At 36.2% G+C, this 14022-nt stretch overlaps 1 protein-coding gene across 2 annotated transcripts in view; it reads right to left on the reverse strand.

Annotated features, from left to right (window-relative positions):
• VPS50 (VPS50 subunit of EARP/GARPII complex) overlaps positions 1–14022 on the reverse strand; it is a 2487651-nt gene that overhangs the window by 1307634 nt on the left and 1165995 nt on the right. For both annotated transcript variants that reach the window (XM_044067641.1, XM_044067642.1), the window contains exon 11: positions 13807–13905. In XM_044067641.1, the coding sequence (XP_043923576.1) occupies positions 13807–13905 (99 nt within the window). The remainder of the gene's footprint in view (positions 1–13806; positions 13906–14022) is intronic.

Genomic DNA, 14022 nt, shown 5'->3' on the forward strand with positions numbered 1-14022 from the left:
TCTCTGGCTGCCTTGAGACCTGTGAGATAAATCTTTATGGCCTAAAGTAAGTAATTAAATTTCAGGATACGTTTCTAAACATTAGCTGGGACTGAACTTAACTTCTTCTCTTCCAGTATCCTCTGTTACAATATTAATTTCAACAGTTATAATACAGTTTGACATACAGGTGCATTTCTTTTTACTGTGCAGCAGGATCCACTGTTGGTGCATTTTTTAACACAACCAGCTTTACAAATACAGTTTCAGAACAAGCACCTGTACAAATCAGTCTGATACACAAATGACATATAATTCTTTGCAAAACTCCAACTACCTATGCTGACATATGTTACACACCCACTGTTCTCCTGGCATAGCTGGCAATACTTTACATCATCACAATCATTGGAGTTTAAAGTTTACGCATGTTTGCCATACTATGGAGACTGATAACTTAAATGTGCCCCTAGATGGAGGTACTGAGAAAACAATTGTTTCATCGCTATACAGAACACCTATTGGATCTTTGGAAGCTTTGCACAGCTCTAGTTGTCATCTGGAACACTTCACTTTGGCATTGCTAAAAGAGGATTTTTTTGAGTAAGAAGGTTGGGCTTGCATAGAGAAGATTTTTGGAGGGAATCCATGAAGATGGTTAATATGTTCCTTGCTAAGGGTTATGATGAAGCTGAGGTTTACTTAGCTTATTGGCAAGTTTCAATTATCCAGCAGTTGGATTTACTTAATAGTGTTGCAAATGTCCCTAAAGCTAAGAGTCCCCCCTGCTGATAATGATATAAAGAGACAAGAGATTTATGTATCAAAATATAATACTCTGTCTGGACTTCCAAGATGGCTGCACATTGAGTAACAGTTTATTTCTAGCTATCCCAGTGTGAAAACAGAAACTCAGCAGACAAGGCCAGTAGACTTGTGTTTATGGGTAAATTTCAGTAACTGGCTAGTAAGTGCACTGCCTAGATGCCAGGAATAAAGAAATGCAGAAGACCTGGAAAAATCAGCTACAAAAAGTCAGGAAGAAACACTGACTGAGGAAAGTTCTGCAGCTGTTCAGCAAAAAGCAATGCAACCTTCAGGCATGACTTCCAATAACCTACAGGAAGATATAAGACAACTGCATATAGACCTGGTTAAAATAAACAAAACACTGATGGAGTATATCAGCACAAACAACAATAGGCTGGAAAAAAATGGAAGTAGCTTTAAACAGATATTCAGATGAGATGATAAAACTGCAGAAGTTACAGGTTGGAATGAAAATGGCTGGCTGAATATGAAACTGGTCAGGAACAGATTTTTCAAAAAATAATAGAATTAGAGGACACAGCGCATAGGGAAAACCTGAGATTTTCAGCTCTACCAGATAAGCTGGAAGGAACAGACTACATTAATTTTATGAAAGCACAAACAAGCAAATGAACTGGTATTCCACAGCAGGAGTTGTTAAGCTGAAAGGACACATTGTGTGTATGCTCCGAACCTGTCTATAAGAAAACAAATTAGACCCTTAATAGTAAAGATGCAATCCTACCAGCAGAAGGAGTTGATTCTGATAAAACTGTGGCAGAAGGACAAAGTACCAAAAGTGGGAGACCGCAGAGTGTTTGTGGAGAATGATTGCTCATTGTACACCAGACAGAACAGCAGCACATTTATTCTACTATTCAGGGAATGTCAAGATGCAGGTGTGAGATTCAAATTGCTGTACCCAGCTGTCTTCAAGGTATTCTTCCCTGGAGGGGACAAAACCATGTTTTGATGAGCTGCATGCTAATGAGAAAATACAAACGTTTGTCCAACAAAAAGTAAGCTGCGAAATAGAAGAAGATTCTGCTTCTTGTTCTTCTGGTAACAAAGACCACAAAGAGATTGCACCTGTGAAACATTTTCAAAATTTTAAATGGAAAATGTTGTTGAAAAGGAAGGATGCATGAAAGCTGACTAGAAGACTTGAGAGTATGTTGCAAATGAAAGATTTCGGAGATGAACAGTAATAAAACCAGTAGCACAATATGGGCTTACAATGCAATAATTCTATTTGTGATATATGACAGAACGAGAAAATCTGGAAATATTGGACTTTTCAGAATCTGTTGGACTTGTGGGGCACTCTAAAGCATATGCCCTACTTCATGTCATTAACATTCAGAAAAGTGCTTTGGAGAGGGGAAGAGGAGGGAGAAAGTTAACTGTAAGTCATTTTTTTTTCCTTAAACAGTACTAATTTTGTGGCATGTGGTTTTCTTTACATGCTATAAAGTATTTTTGCAGTTATTTTTATGTGTAATTGGGATTATAAACAGGTGCTGCTGTTCTTTTTTTTCTTTCTCTCTTCTTCTTGTTCAGTTTTACCTTTGTCTATAAGTTGTGAAACACAGAATTATTTCCTCACTACTGTAGACACATGATGGTCAAAATGCTAGATTATTATCTATGTGTGTCCTTGTCAATATGATAGTTATTAGGGGTGGATGACTTTCAAAAGGATACTATTAGGCACGGCAATGTAAATAAAATATTGGTTAAAAAGCATGATAAAAGAAAAATGAATGTGCATGTTCTCATTCAGTTGCATGGTAGAATGACTGGATTAAAGATCTTGGACTGATTTAGTAACATGTTTTAAGACAGAACAAGTAAATGGAAAAAGAACACTGAATATTATTATGTTTTTTTCTAGCAAGAACATACATGTTCAGTAACAATTCTGCAGCTGGTCTTCATGTTTTCATGGACACAATCTGATAAAGAGAAACTGATCACAGTCTGGTGTAGAGAATGGTGGAAGAAAAAAGAAAAAAGAACAGAGAAACTGGCTAGGAGATAACAGTCTCTGAAAGCATTCAGGGGGTTTCCCCAAAGAAGATAATGTTCTCCGAAAGCATTCAGGGGCTTACCCAAGGTAGTTAATGTTCTCGGAAAGCATTCAGGGGTTTTCACAGCTGGAAGAGCTATAAAGATAAGACAAAGCCAGCACTTAGTACAGGCTGCACCATGCACCTTAGCATGGATAACCTTTCTTTTAAGTTAACTCAAGTCTATGAGTGTGGCTGTTTGAGACTTTTGTTCCTATTAAAAGGGTAAAACTTCAATATTTGATGGTGTACATAGCTTTGTGTGTTACTATTAAGTTAATAAGTTTTGGTGAGTATTGGGGGAGTGTTTATTTTATTTTTGTTTGTTTGAGAGCTTTCATTAAAAGATGTGATAAGAAACAATTGTATAAAAGTTCAACCTGCCAAACAGTATATGCATGTAACACAAAAGCTTGAGCTAGACATTTAACAAAAAGGGTGTTATACATATAAAAGGTGGGAATACTAACTTTTTAATACAATGATGGTTTTTGCAATGTCTTTAAATGTAAATGGCCTCACAGATAAATACAAAAAAGAGTACTGAACTATATTTAAAAATGTAGAGTGCAAACAGTTTTGTTACATGAGATACACACAGAAAGAACTGAACATGTGAATTTGATAAATAAAGGTTTTCAGGATGGTTATTCAGAAGAATGCCTGGGACAAAGGAAATGAGTACTTATATTAACTGCAAGAAGGCATCCAATAGTGACAGAAGAAGATAAAAAGATAATAATGGCTGATTTGTAGTGCTAAGGGGCTACTGACAAGGGAAGAGGATTACACTGGCATGTATTTACATTCCATCTAAAACTGCTATAATTCAGCTTAAGAAAATTCGAGCAGTAGCAGTGAGTTTTCAGCAAGGAATATTACTTATAAATGGGGGGACACAATTTGATTTGCTGTATTGAATATGTATCCAGGGAGCCCAGAAGGGAAATATAACAAAGGAGGGTAGCTTTTTGAAGAAATTTATGAAAATATTTGCCATGGAAGATGTTAGTTCAGTAACAGGAGTTCATTGGTGTTTCCTATGCTAATGACCACAAGGGTCTTATTAAGTCTAGCCATGCGTCCCACATTTCTGACAAGTTCTGATACCCTAGATAAGAATAAGCAGGTCTTTGGGAGATGAAACATTTACAAGCAGAGGCCTGGGAGAGGAACCATTTACAGGTTGCCTGTGTCCATTAGAGACATAGGTCCCAAATCAGGGATGAATTTCCTGTTCCCTGTCCAACTTGCATTTGAATTGGGTTAGGGAGGAACTTTGATTCACATGGATGGGGAGCCTGTTGCATAGACAGGGTAGTCTCTGGGATACATACCTATCTCTCTCCAGTAGGTCCTATTTATATCACAGGCAAAGTTTAAGTCTTTAGAAAAGATAATTCTAGTGCTGTTTGCTTTGTGGATATGCAGAAGGTCCATCAGAGTGGGGTTTGACAATGCCCTGTATGCCAGGCATAGCTCTCCTCTCAAAAGCCTGCAAGAGACAGAATACAGGGGACAGGGCTTGAGTCAGTCTGCATAGAATATTTAACTTACGGCCTGTATTCCTTTACTGAGGAACGTCTGCGGACATTCCAGTTGATGGATATGCCTGGTTAGGGACATACCAAATGGAGCATCGTACTCAATGATTGGTCTGATGAATGCTGAATACAGTGAAACAATGAGATCCATAGATACCATACCTTTGTTTATAAGTTGAGAAACACAGAATGATTTCCTCACTACTGTAGACACATGATGGTCAAATGCTAGATTATAATCTATGTGTGTCCTTGTCAATATGACAGTTATCAGGGGTGGATGACTTTCAAAAGGATACTATTATGCATTGCTTGTCATTTAGTTCTGGTGAACATTTGTGTCAATGTGGGATTCAATGACCGCTTCTAATTTGCAATCATCTGCAAATTTAGTCAGCTAGAGACCACTGACACTGGCCTTGACTTCAGAGAAGTAAATGCCAAAGAGAAGCAGTCCAAGGACTGATCCCTGAGGGAATCCACTTGTGACTGACCTCCTTGTAGAGGCAGACTCCCCAATTCTAACTTCCTGGGTCCTGTCTGTGAGCCAGTTGGCTATCTACTGGGTGACATATGAGTTTGTACCCAACCTCTTGAGTTTGTCAACAATGCCTGAGTGAAGTACTGTGTCAAATGATTTGGCCAGGTCAAGGTAGGCAGTGTGAACTCTCTTTCCCTCATCCATTGCTTTGGTTACCTTCTTAAAGAAGTCCATCAGGTTGAGTAGGCATGATCTGCCCTTGACGAAACCAAACTGGGTTGGGTTGATTGTCTGCAGGTTTACTATATCTCTACTGAACATTTCCATGATAATTCGGATAGTTTGAAGTGAATTTACATATTACTCCCCAAGATATAAAACTGGAATAGGCTAGACAGAATTTACATTTCACAGGAACATGTGCATTTAATTGAAGGTCTTGATACTCTCCCAATAACTATTTCAGATCATGCGCCAATAATAGCTAAATAAAAGCATAGGGTAAAGAAATATAAATGAGACCCTGGCGCTATCTCACCTATCTATTGAAAAGAGAGGAATTTAAGGAATGGGTAGTGGAGATTATTCAGGAACTGTTAGAGAGGATATAAATGTCTTCTGAAAATATAGCTAGGGAGTGGGACAAAATTAAGGTGGAGTTTAAAAACAGAGTGGAAATAAAAGAAAGGGAGCTATGGTTAAGAAGTAAGAAGAATTATTTAGAGAGACTGATAAATGTTAAAGTATTGCAGAATAGGGGGACTCTCACAGAACAAGAAGAGGATCAACTGCAGACTGCTCGACAGAAAATAAGGGATTACCTTGATAATTTGCACGAGTTTAGAAAGGTAGCTGTTAAGCAACTGTTTTTTGATAATAACACTAGAGCACAAAAACTTTTAGCACAATGACTCCGGCAGCAGAAAATAGAAAGTGCTATCTCCAAACGTATGGAGCCTAAAACAAGGAAGGTAGCAAGTGATCCTGCAGAGGTACTGGAAATATTTCAGAAATTCTACAACAGTCTCTATAAAGTAGAGAAATATGAAAATCAAGAAATTATACAAATGGAAATGTTTAAGGAAGAATTAAATATACCAAGGTTAGAGGTAGATGACGCTCAATTACTAACGGTTAGGATAGGAGGAGATGAGATAGAAACTGTGATGTATAACACATGGTATTCCTGTGGAAGTTTGGAAGCTAGGAGGGAAAAAAACAAAATCTTCCAGATCTTTATCAGTTAACAATATTTTAATAGGATAAGTACCAACACTATGGAAAAAAGCAGTGGTAGTTGTAATATCTAAAAGGGTAAAGATCCATCAGACCCAGCTTCATAAAGGCCCATTTCAATACTAGACCATGATTATAAAGTGTTCATGTCTATAATGGCTAAAAGAATGGCAAAGGTAATGCCAACACTGATAGATATGGATGAATGTGGTTTTGTGGATGGGAGGCAAACATCTGACAACATTAACAGAACAGCAATGATCCAGAGGGAAGCAGAATGTAAGAAAATACCATTGTTGTTGATGGGTCTTGATGCAGAGAAAACATCTGACAGAGTAAGCTTGGACTTTATGAGCAGGACAATGGAAGCATTTGCATTTCCTGAAAAAAATTATAAGGTTGATTAGGAGGAAACATGAGGAATCTGAGGTGAAAATTAAAGTAGGTGGGGTCCTCTATCATAATTTCTGCTTGAGCAGAGAAACAAGGCAGGGATGTGCTATTTCCCCGTTATTATTTGCATTATATTTAGAACCACTAGAAAAGAAAATAAGGGACTCAGAAATTCAAGGATATAATTTGTATTGTAGTCAAGAAAAGCTGGCTTTATTTGAAGATGATATTATTTTATATCTGACAAAATCAGAAAGAGACATTACATTGTAGTGTAACATTCTGAGACAGTTTCATATCTTTTCGGGATACAAAATTAATGAAGTTAAAACAAAGGCAATAGTAGTAAATTATGTACCCATATGTGAATTGGTTCAGGAATATCCATATTTAGGAGGACATGATAAAATGAAGTATTTAGGAGTATGGATTAAAAGTTATTCTAGTGAGTCAGCTAAGGATCTGCAGGAAGAGACTAAGATAATACAAAAATTGAGAAAATGGAAGCTTTGTTATATGAATATGGATAATAAGATACAAGCAGTTAAAGTATTTTTAGTTCCTTTAGTCTTATAAACAGCACAGGCATATTTTTATCAACCAGAAGAGAAGTTATGGATGGCAATTAATAAAGAGCTGAAGGACTTTATTTGCAATGTTAAGAAGGCAAGAGTCAAGTGGGATAAGCTGATTCTTCCAGTAGAACAGGGCACATTGTTTTACCCAGTTTGAAGGGGTATTTTAGAGCTACACAGTTAAGACTCCCTATGCACAGCACAAACAGAAAACTATATTTCAAAGTGGAAAGGGATGATGATGAAACAGGGGTGAAGCTAAAGAAACAAGAAGAGAATGCTTCTATTGGTGGAAGAAGATTATAAGAAATTAACCTGTAACCCAGTTGTTAGTTTTAATGAGCAACTTCTTGAAATTTTAGAAAGGGGAAAAAGGTTAGGTTTTTTGACTAAAGAAAATGTTAAGAAGCTATACATTGATAAACCATGTGACCCCACCTTTTATGCACTTCCTTAAGATTCATAAGAATCTAATGGACCCATCGGGGGTGGGTTCTTATTTGCAGAATGTAGGTACACTTCTTGATTCATTATTAAAAAAATATTTGAAGAAAATCCCTGCACATGTGACAACTACTGAGGAACTTTATAAAGAGGTTAAAAAGATCATATGGCAGGATGATTATTATTGGGTGGTGGTAGATGTTAACTCACTGTATATGAATATTCAACTTAAATGGGGTATTGAGGCTATCTGGGACATTATGGGTGAAGGCCCTAGGACTGCATTTATAGTGAGGCTGCTAGAATTTTGCTTGACACATACCTACTTTAAATTTGAAAATGATGTATTTTTACAAGTGAAGGGTACAGCAAGGGGGCTTCTTATGCCCCCATTTATGCAATTTTGTACGTTTTGTTTTTTGAAAAAAGTATATAATACTGAATTTTTCAAAGAACATGGGGTATTGTTCAAGCGTTACACTGATGACCTCATTTTTTTATGCAAGGGTGATCCTAGGAAATTTGATTATTTATTTTTTATCTAAATTTTAATGAGCATAATTTAAATTTTTCTTTAGTGAAAGATGAATCTAAAATAGAATTTTTAGATGTTGAGTTTTATTTGGATTCAGAAAAGAATATCCAGTACAAGCCATTTAGGAAAGATGCTGCAGTAAACAACGTTTTACATGCAGATAGTATGCACCCACCCCACTTGGTTAAATTACTGCCCCTGGGTGAATTTAAACGTATTGCTTGAAATACCTCAGAAGAAAACAGTAAAAGTAGATTTCTCTTAGATGAGGGATAGACTTCGAGAGACAGGTTATAGTGAAGATGTATTGCAAACTGCCTTGGAAGATGTTTTGGGTGGTAAATCGAGAAATAGTAGAATAAGGTTTAGGAAGACTGTTACTGAAGAATCTAACAGGGGAGAAATTTTGTCTCTAAGTTCTCTGTTTTTTCATGGAACATGAGAAAGATTATTTTAAATTTATGGCATGTTATATGTGAAGATATACATGTGGGTTACTTGTTTCCCAAATTTGTTAGATTTTCATATGGGTGGTATGCTAACCTGAAATAACTTTTGAATATGGGTTATGCTGATAACCCAAATGATATGTCAGGTGTGTTTGCTTGTGTTCACTGTAAAGTTTGTATGTGTATTAAAAATATTTCGGGTGAACATATTAATGGTAAAAAATGTGTGTGCAGAAGTAGATTTAATTGCAATTCATGTGGGGTGGTGTATGCAGTGGGTTGTGGTTGCATTGATACTAAGTGGTATTATAGGATAAACGAAAAGAGCTATTAAGTTAAGAATTATTGAGCATCTTAAGGATAGTTGGAACAGAAATATGAAGAGTCCAGTTGCTGAGCACTTTGTTAATATACATGATGGGAATCTTACATCCTTTTTCTTTAGTGTTCTTCCCCAATCAGTGTTGCACAAAGGTGGTGATATTGCTAGGGAACTTCTAGTTTTGGAAAGTAAATTTATTTTGAATTTTAGAAAGCTGTCCCCTAGGGGTCTTAATTTAGAAGTTAATATAGTAAGTTGAGTCTTTATATATGAAATAAAGTTTGATGTAATAAATATTTAGAAATGTAAAGAAATTTCATAATTTGGTATCAAAGGTTGTATTTCTTTATAGGATGTGTATTTTGAACTTTTGGCATTCATGCATATGTTAATGTTCAAAAAAAGGAAGTTTTGCTTATGAAAGTTATATAAAAAAGAATGTGTCTTTAAGTGTTAATTGATTAATCAGGGGTTTTAAATGTATAAAAATATGTCTGTTGCTGAAGTGAATTTGTCCGTTGAAGGCGAAAAGTCGCGGTACCAGTGTGTTTTGCTGTATTAAACAACTTCAACAGCGTTTGCTTTGCTGCCTTCCTGTTCTTATTTTGATGTTTTTTGTGACATTATTTTATATCTGACAAAACCAGAAAGAGACATTACATTGTTTTGTAACATTTTGAGACAGTTTCATATCTTTTCAGGATACAAAATGAATGAAGCTAAAGCAAAGGCAATAGCAGTAAATTATGTACCCATACACAAATTGGTTCAGGAATATCCATATTTAGGGGGACATGATAAAATGAAGTATTTAGGAATATGGATTAAAAATGATTCTATTGTGGCAGCTAAGGATCTGCAGGAAGAGACTAAACAAAAGATAATATAAAAATTGAGAAAACTTGAAGCTTTGTTATATGGATATGGATAATAAGATAGAAGCAGTTAAAATGTTTTTAGTCCCTTTAGTCTTATACACAGGTCAGGCACATTTTTATCAACCAAAAGAGAAGTTATGGATGGCAATTAATAAAGAGCTGAAGATATTATCTGGAAGGGTAAGAAGGCAAGAGTTAAGTGGGATAAGCTGATTCTTCCAGTAGAACAGGGCACACTGGTTTACCCAATTTGAAGGGGTATTTCAGAGCTACTCAGTTAAGACCTCTATACACAGCACAAGCAGAAAACTATATTTCAAAGTAGAAAGGGATGATGATGAAACAGGGGGGAAGCTCAAGAAACCAGAAGAGACTGGGATTTTGGATGCAGGCTTTTAAGGAGAATAGCAATCACCATATGGAATATTATATCCAGGTCTACTTCACAATATCGAAATACCAGAATATTGAATACTATTTCATCAAGATGAAAACTGCAAAACTTCACTTAATCAAATGGTTACATCATCGAAAGTGACGGCCGGGAAAGGAACTACTTCAGCATCGTGGACAAACTACACATAACAAAGTAAATCAAACCCAAAAAGTGGGGGACTGTGTCCCCACACCCCCCCCAACTAAATATACCAACTCCAAGATCGCACTATAGTGGGGAAAAGGCCAAATACCTCCATGGTGGCCAAGTAGTTCCTTTCCTGGGCTTCAACTGTGATGATTTAACTGTTTGGTGAAGTTTCAATCTTTTTGTCTCGATGAAATGGGATTCAATATTCTGGTGTTTTGGTATTTTGAGGCAGACCCTACTACATCCAAAAAGTAGCAGAAAGTATTCTAAGAACTTCAACATGGGATTGGAAAAAGGAGATTCTGCCGATATGGATGACTGCAATTTGGGCTATAGACAATAGGCAAGAGGGGGCTGGAATTTACTGGAGAAAATTGGCAAAGGAACCAGTTAAAACCGGGTAAAAATGGGAACTGTGGGAACAATACATACAAAGGAGGAATGAGGTACAAAAGGAGGCAGGACTTAAATGAGCTATGTAATGTTTGACTGAAAAAGACTGGGTAGATTATAAATGATGTACAATGTTTGCATCTGGGAGTGTGAAAGTATGGTTTGTGATGTAAAATGCTTGCAACTAAGACTGTCAGTGTGGTTTGTTTTCATTTATATAAATGTATGATTGCCTGTGCAGTAAGTGATGGTTTAATACAGATGTTTCTTGTTTAAAAAAAAAAAAAGGTAGGAACTGAATAATTTATGTAATGTTGCTTAGGTTACATGATATATAGCAAGATATATACAGCATAATGTTTGTTAATTTTAACTTGTTAATGCAGTTTGATTACTTTTAAAAAAATGTAAATCTGCCTATATCACAAGTGATAATTCAATAAAGGTGTTTAAAAACACATCTTTTTCAAAAAGACATCCAGCTATGGAGAAAAAAAAGACAGCCAGACTTCTCCAAGGTGGTATGCAAATATATCTTTAACAAGAGCTCTGTTTTGTAACCATTTTGCAACCCGTTTTTAACTGAAAGTCAGTTGACATGCTTTTATTTTTTTTCAGTTTTTTTCTCTATTTTCTTTTCTGCTACGTACTGACCATAGTCACTCTTAAAACTCAAACAGCTTCTCCATTACCCACGGACAAGAGACAGTGACCGGAGACCATCATTCAGGCAGTCATCAGGGTTCCCTGACTAAGTCCTAACCCCACTCCCTGCAACTGCTGATGCACAACTTGCCCTACTGACCACCTGATTTAGACATGCTAACACACATGTCCGTTACAGCGACACTGTTGTATGATCCTTGGCATGCAACGCATGCTCAGTTCTTGCACAAGGTCCTGTAGTCAGAAGTAATAAACAGGCAGGCTATTCACCTCCAAACCACCTAGCCAGCACCTCCAGCAAGTGAGCTGCTATTTCTACACAGGTTTTGAAGGCTGTAGTCAGGGCTTCATCCCTCTCTGCCACATAGCCAACATCAGCGGAGTTCTTTTTCATCTGGTTAAAAATTGGTTATTCTGTTCACCATAGACAGCATTTTTTACATGTGAGGCAGAACCTGAGAGCAACAACATGGTGCAAAGGACAGAATTCACTGCTCTAGAAAGGTAAAGAAATGCAGCTAGTCATTCTATGGAGTCTTGTTTATCCAGTCTGGAGGGGATCATCACCATAACAAAAAAAGAAAGAAAGAAAGAAAGAAAGAAAGAAAGAAAGAAAGAAAATCTGGCCTCTGGTACTACCCCCTCATTAGCAACTAAAAGAAACTACCCTCTCTTTCCAAATCCTTGAAGAGAAAATACTAATCGAAATATTTTTCTTAAAAAAATGAGAACATTTTACTCATACATGCAGAGCAGGACGAAGACTATTGCCACAGGATAATCTGATGGCATCTCTAAAACATCACTGGACAGCGCAGGGGTTGCGTTGTCACCTCACTGCAAGAGGTTCCCCGGTTTGATTCTTGGTTGGTGTGCCTTCTGTGCGGAGTCTGCATGTCCTCCCTGAGTTCGTATGGGTTTCCTCTGGATGCTCCGGTTTCCTCCCACGTTACAAAGACATGTAACTGGAGCATTTCTCCCCAGGTCACCACTGAAAATTGGCTTTGTTCCAAGTCAGACTTTCCCAGTAAACAAATGTTAAATAAATAAATAGAATTAATTAATTAATTAATTAATACATATATACATACATACATACATACATCACAATCAGAGACAGTCCTACGGACAGTGAACAGTTTTTTTTTTCCAATTCAGATTTCAGGTTAAGATTAGTTTCCTAATCATAACACTAAATACTAGCAGACATGAAACAAAATCCACAACTCAATATCTTTAGAGCTAGGGAGACAACTCAGGAGGTATATTCAGAACTTTAAAAATCTTGTTCTCATTAAAATTTAGAAATACATCATCAGCCACAGAAACAATTTATTTGTTTATTTGACAAGTATGATTCAGTCTCAACTCACTTGAATAGAAAGAGCCCAGCCCCCATCATCACCACCACAGAATTATATCAATAAATAAAATTACACAACCTGGCAAAACAGAGTCCCAAAGGAAAATGTCATAGCTGAAATAACAGTAAAAGTTAAATGTCAGAACCAAACAGTCATAAACACAAGCTTTTGAAGACTGACAAAGAAAAAAAACACAACTGATTATTTTCCTAAGAAACATAAGCAAACATTTCCCAAAAAACAGAGACTTCAAAAGCAGCTCTTCTTTCAATTCTAAGTACAGAACATTGTCAGAAAGCGCTGTTATTCCTAATACTTAAGTCATGCAGTCAAATATAACTAATATGCTAGTCAGCAACCCACAGGTGCAGAAAAAAAGTTTATTCTTGATCAATAAACATATAAAAGGCATACATTCAGTGAGGGCAACTGGTTTAGAGAAACACCTTAAACCAATTTATCAAAAATACTAATTTCTTACTAAAACACCTTAAATCAATTTTTCAAAAATACTCATTTCTTATTACTTACCCTAAGCCAAATTATTAACAATATGTATTTCTTATTACTCAAACTAAATTGTAAAACACAAACACTGTGACATGGTTAAACAGTACATAAGGAATCCAACAACACAATATCACAATACCATAACTGCTGGGCAAATAGAGTGAATACTTGCACATGACCTGATCCAATAAAGCTTTTAAAATATCTACTGAGACATTAATGCAAAGTGAAAACCAAATTATGTTTTAATAAAACATTTTCCACAACAATATTCCAATAAATTGTTAAAGCCATGTAACTTCACTGAAGACTTTTTAATGTATGACAGTAGTAAAGTATAGCACATGATGTCCATAAGACAATCTACTAACATTATAAATCAACTGCTAAAAATATTAAAATCAAGAAAAATATTTATACCAGGCCTGCAGCCAGCAATTACTAAAACAATAACATAAAGCAGAAAGCTAAATTACTTCCATTTGATAAATCAGAAAACGCAACACTCCAGGAAATAAGCAGACAGTTCTGAAATAGTAGAATCTGGAATTTCACTACTGGCACACACTCACCTGTGTCTTTCCTAGTAATCTGTATGCTTGCTGAACCTTAGTGTAGTGACCGTTGTCAAAGTGCTTGCAAGTTTTAGACAATGCAACATCTAACTGCTCCTGCAGAAAGATAAATAAAAACACAACTTGAGTAAATTCTAACAGACCCTTTACTTAAATTATAATAACAGCATCCAGCACAGAAGCACATTTGGTTGAATAAATTACCAAAATGAA

The sequence above is a fragment of the Protopterus annectens genome, chromosome 3.part1 (assembly GCF_019279795.1).
Source record: "Protopterus annectens isolate FY-2018-M chromosome 3.part1, PAN1.0, whole genome shotgun sequence".
In the NCBI taxonomy this organism is placed as follows: domain Eukaryota; kingdom Metazoa; phylum Chordata; order Ceratodontiformes; family Protopteridae; genus Protopterus; species Protopterus annectens.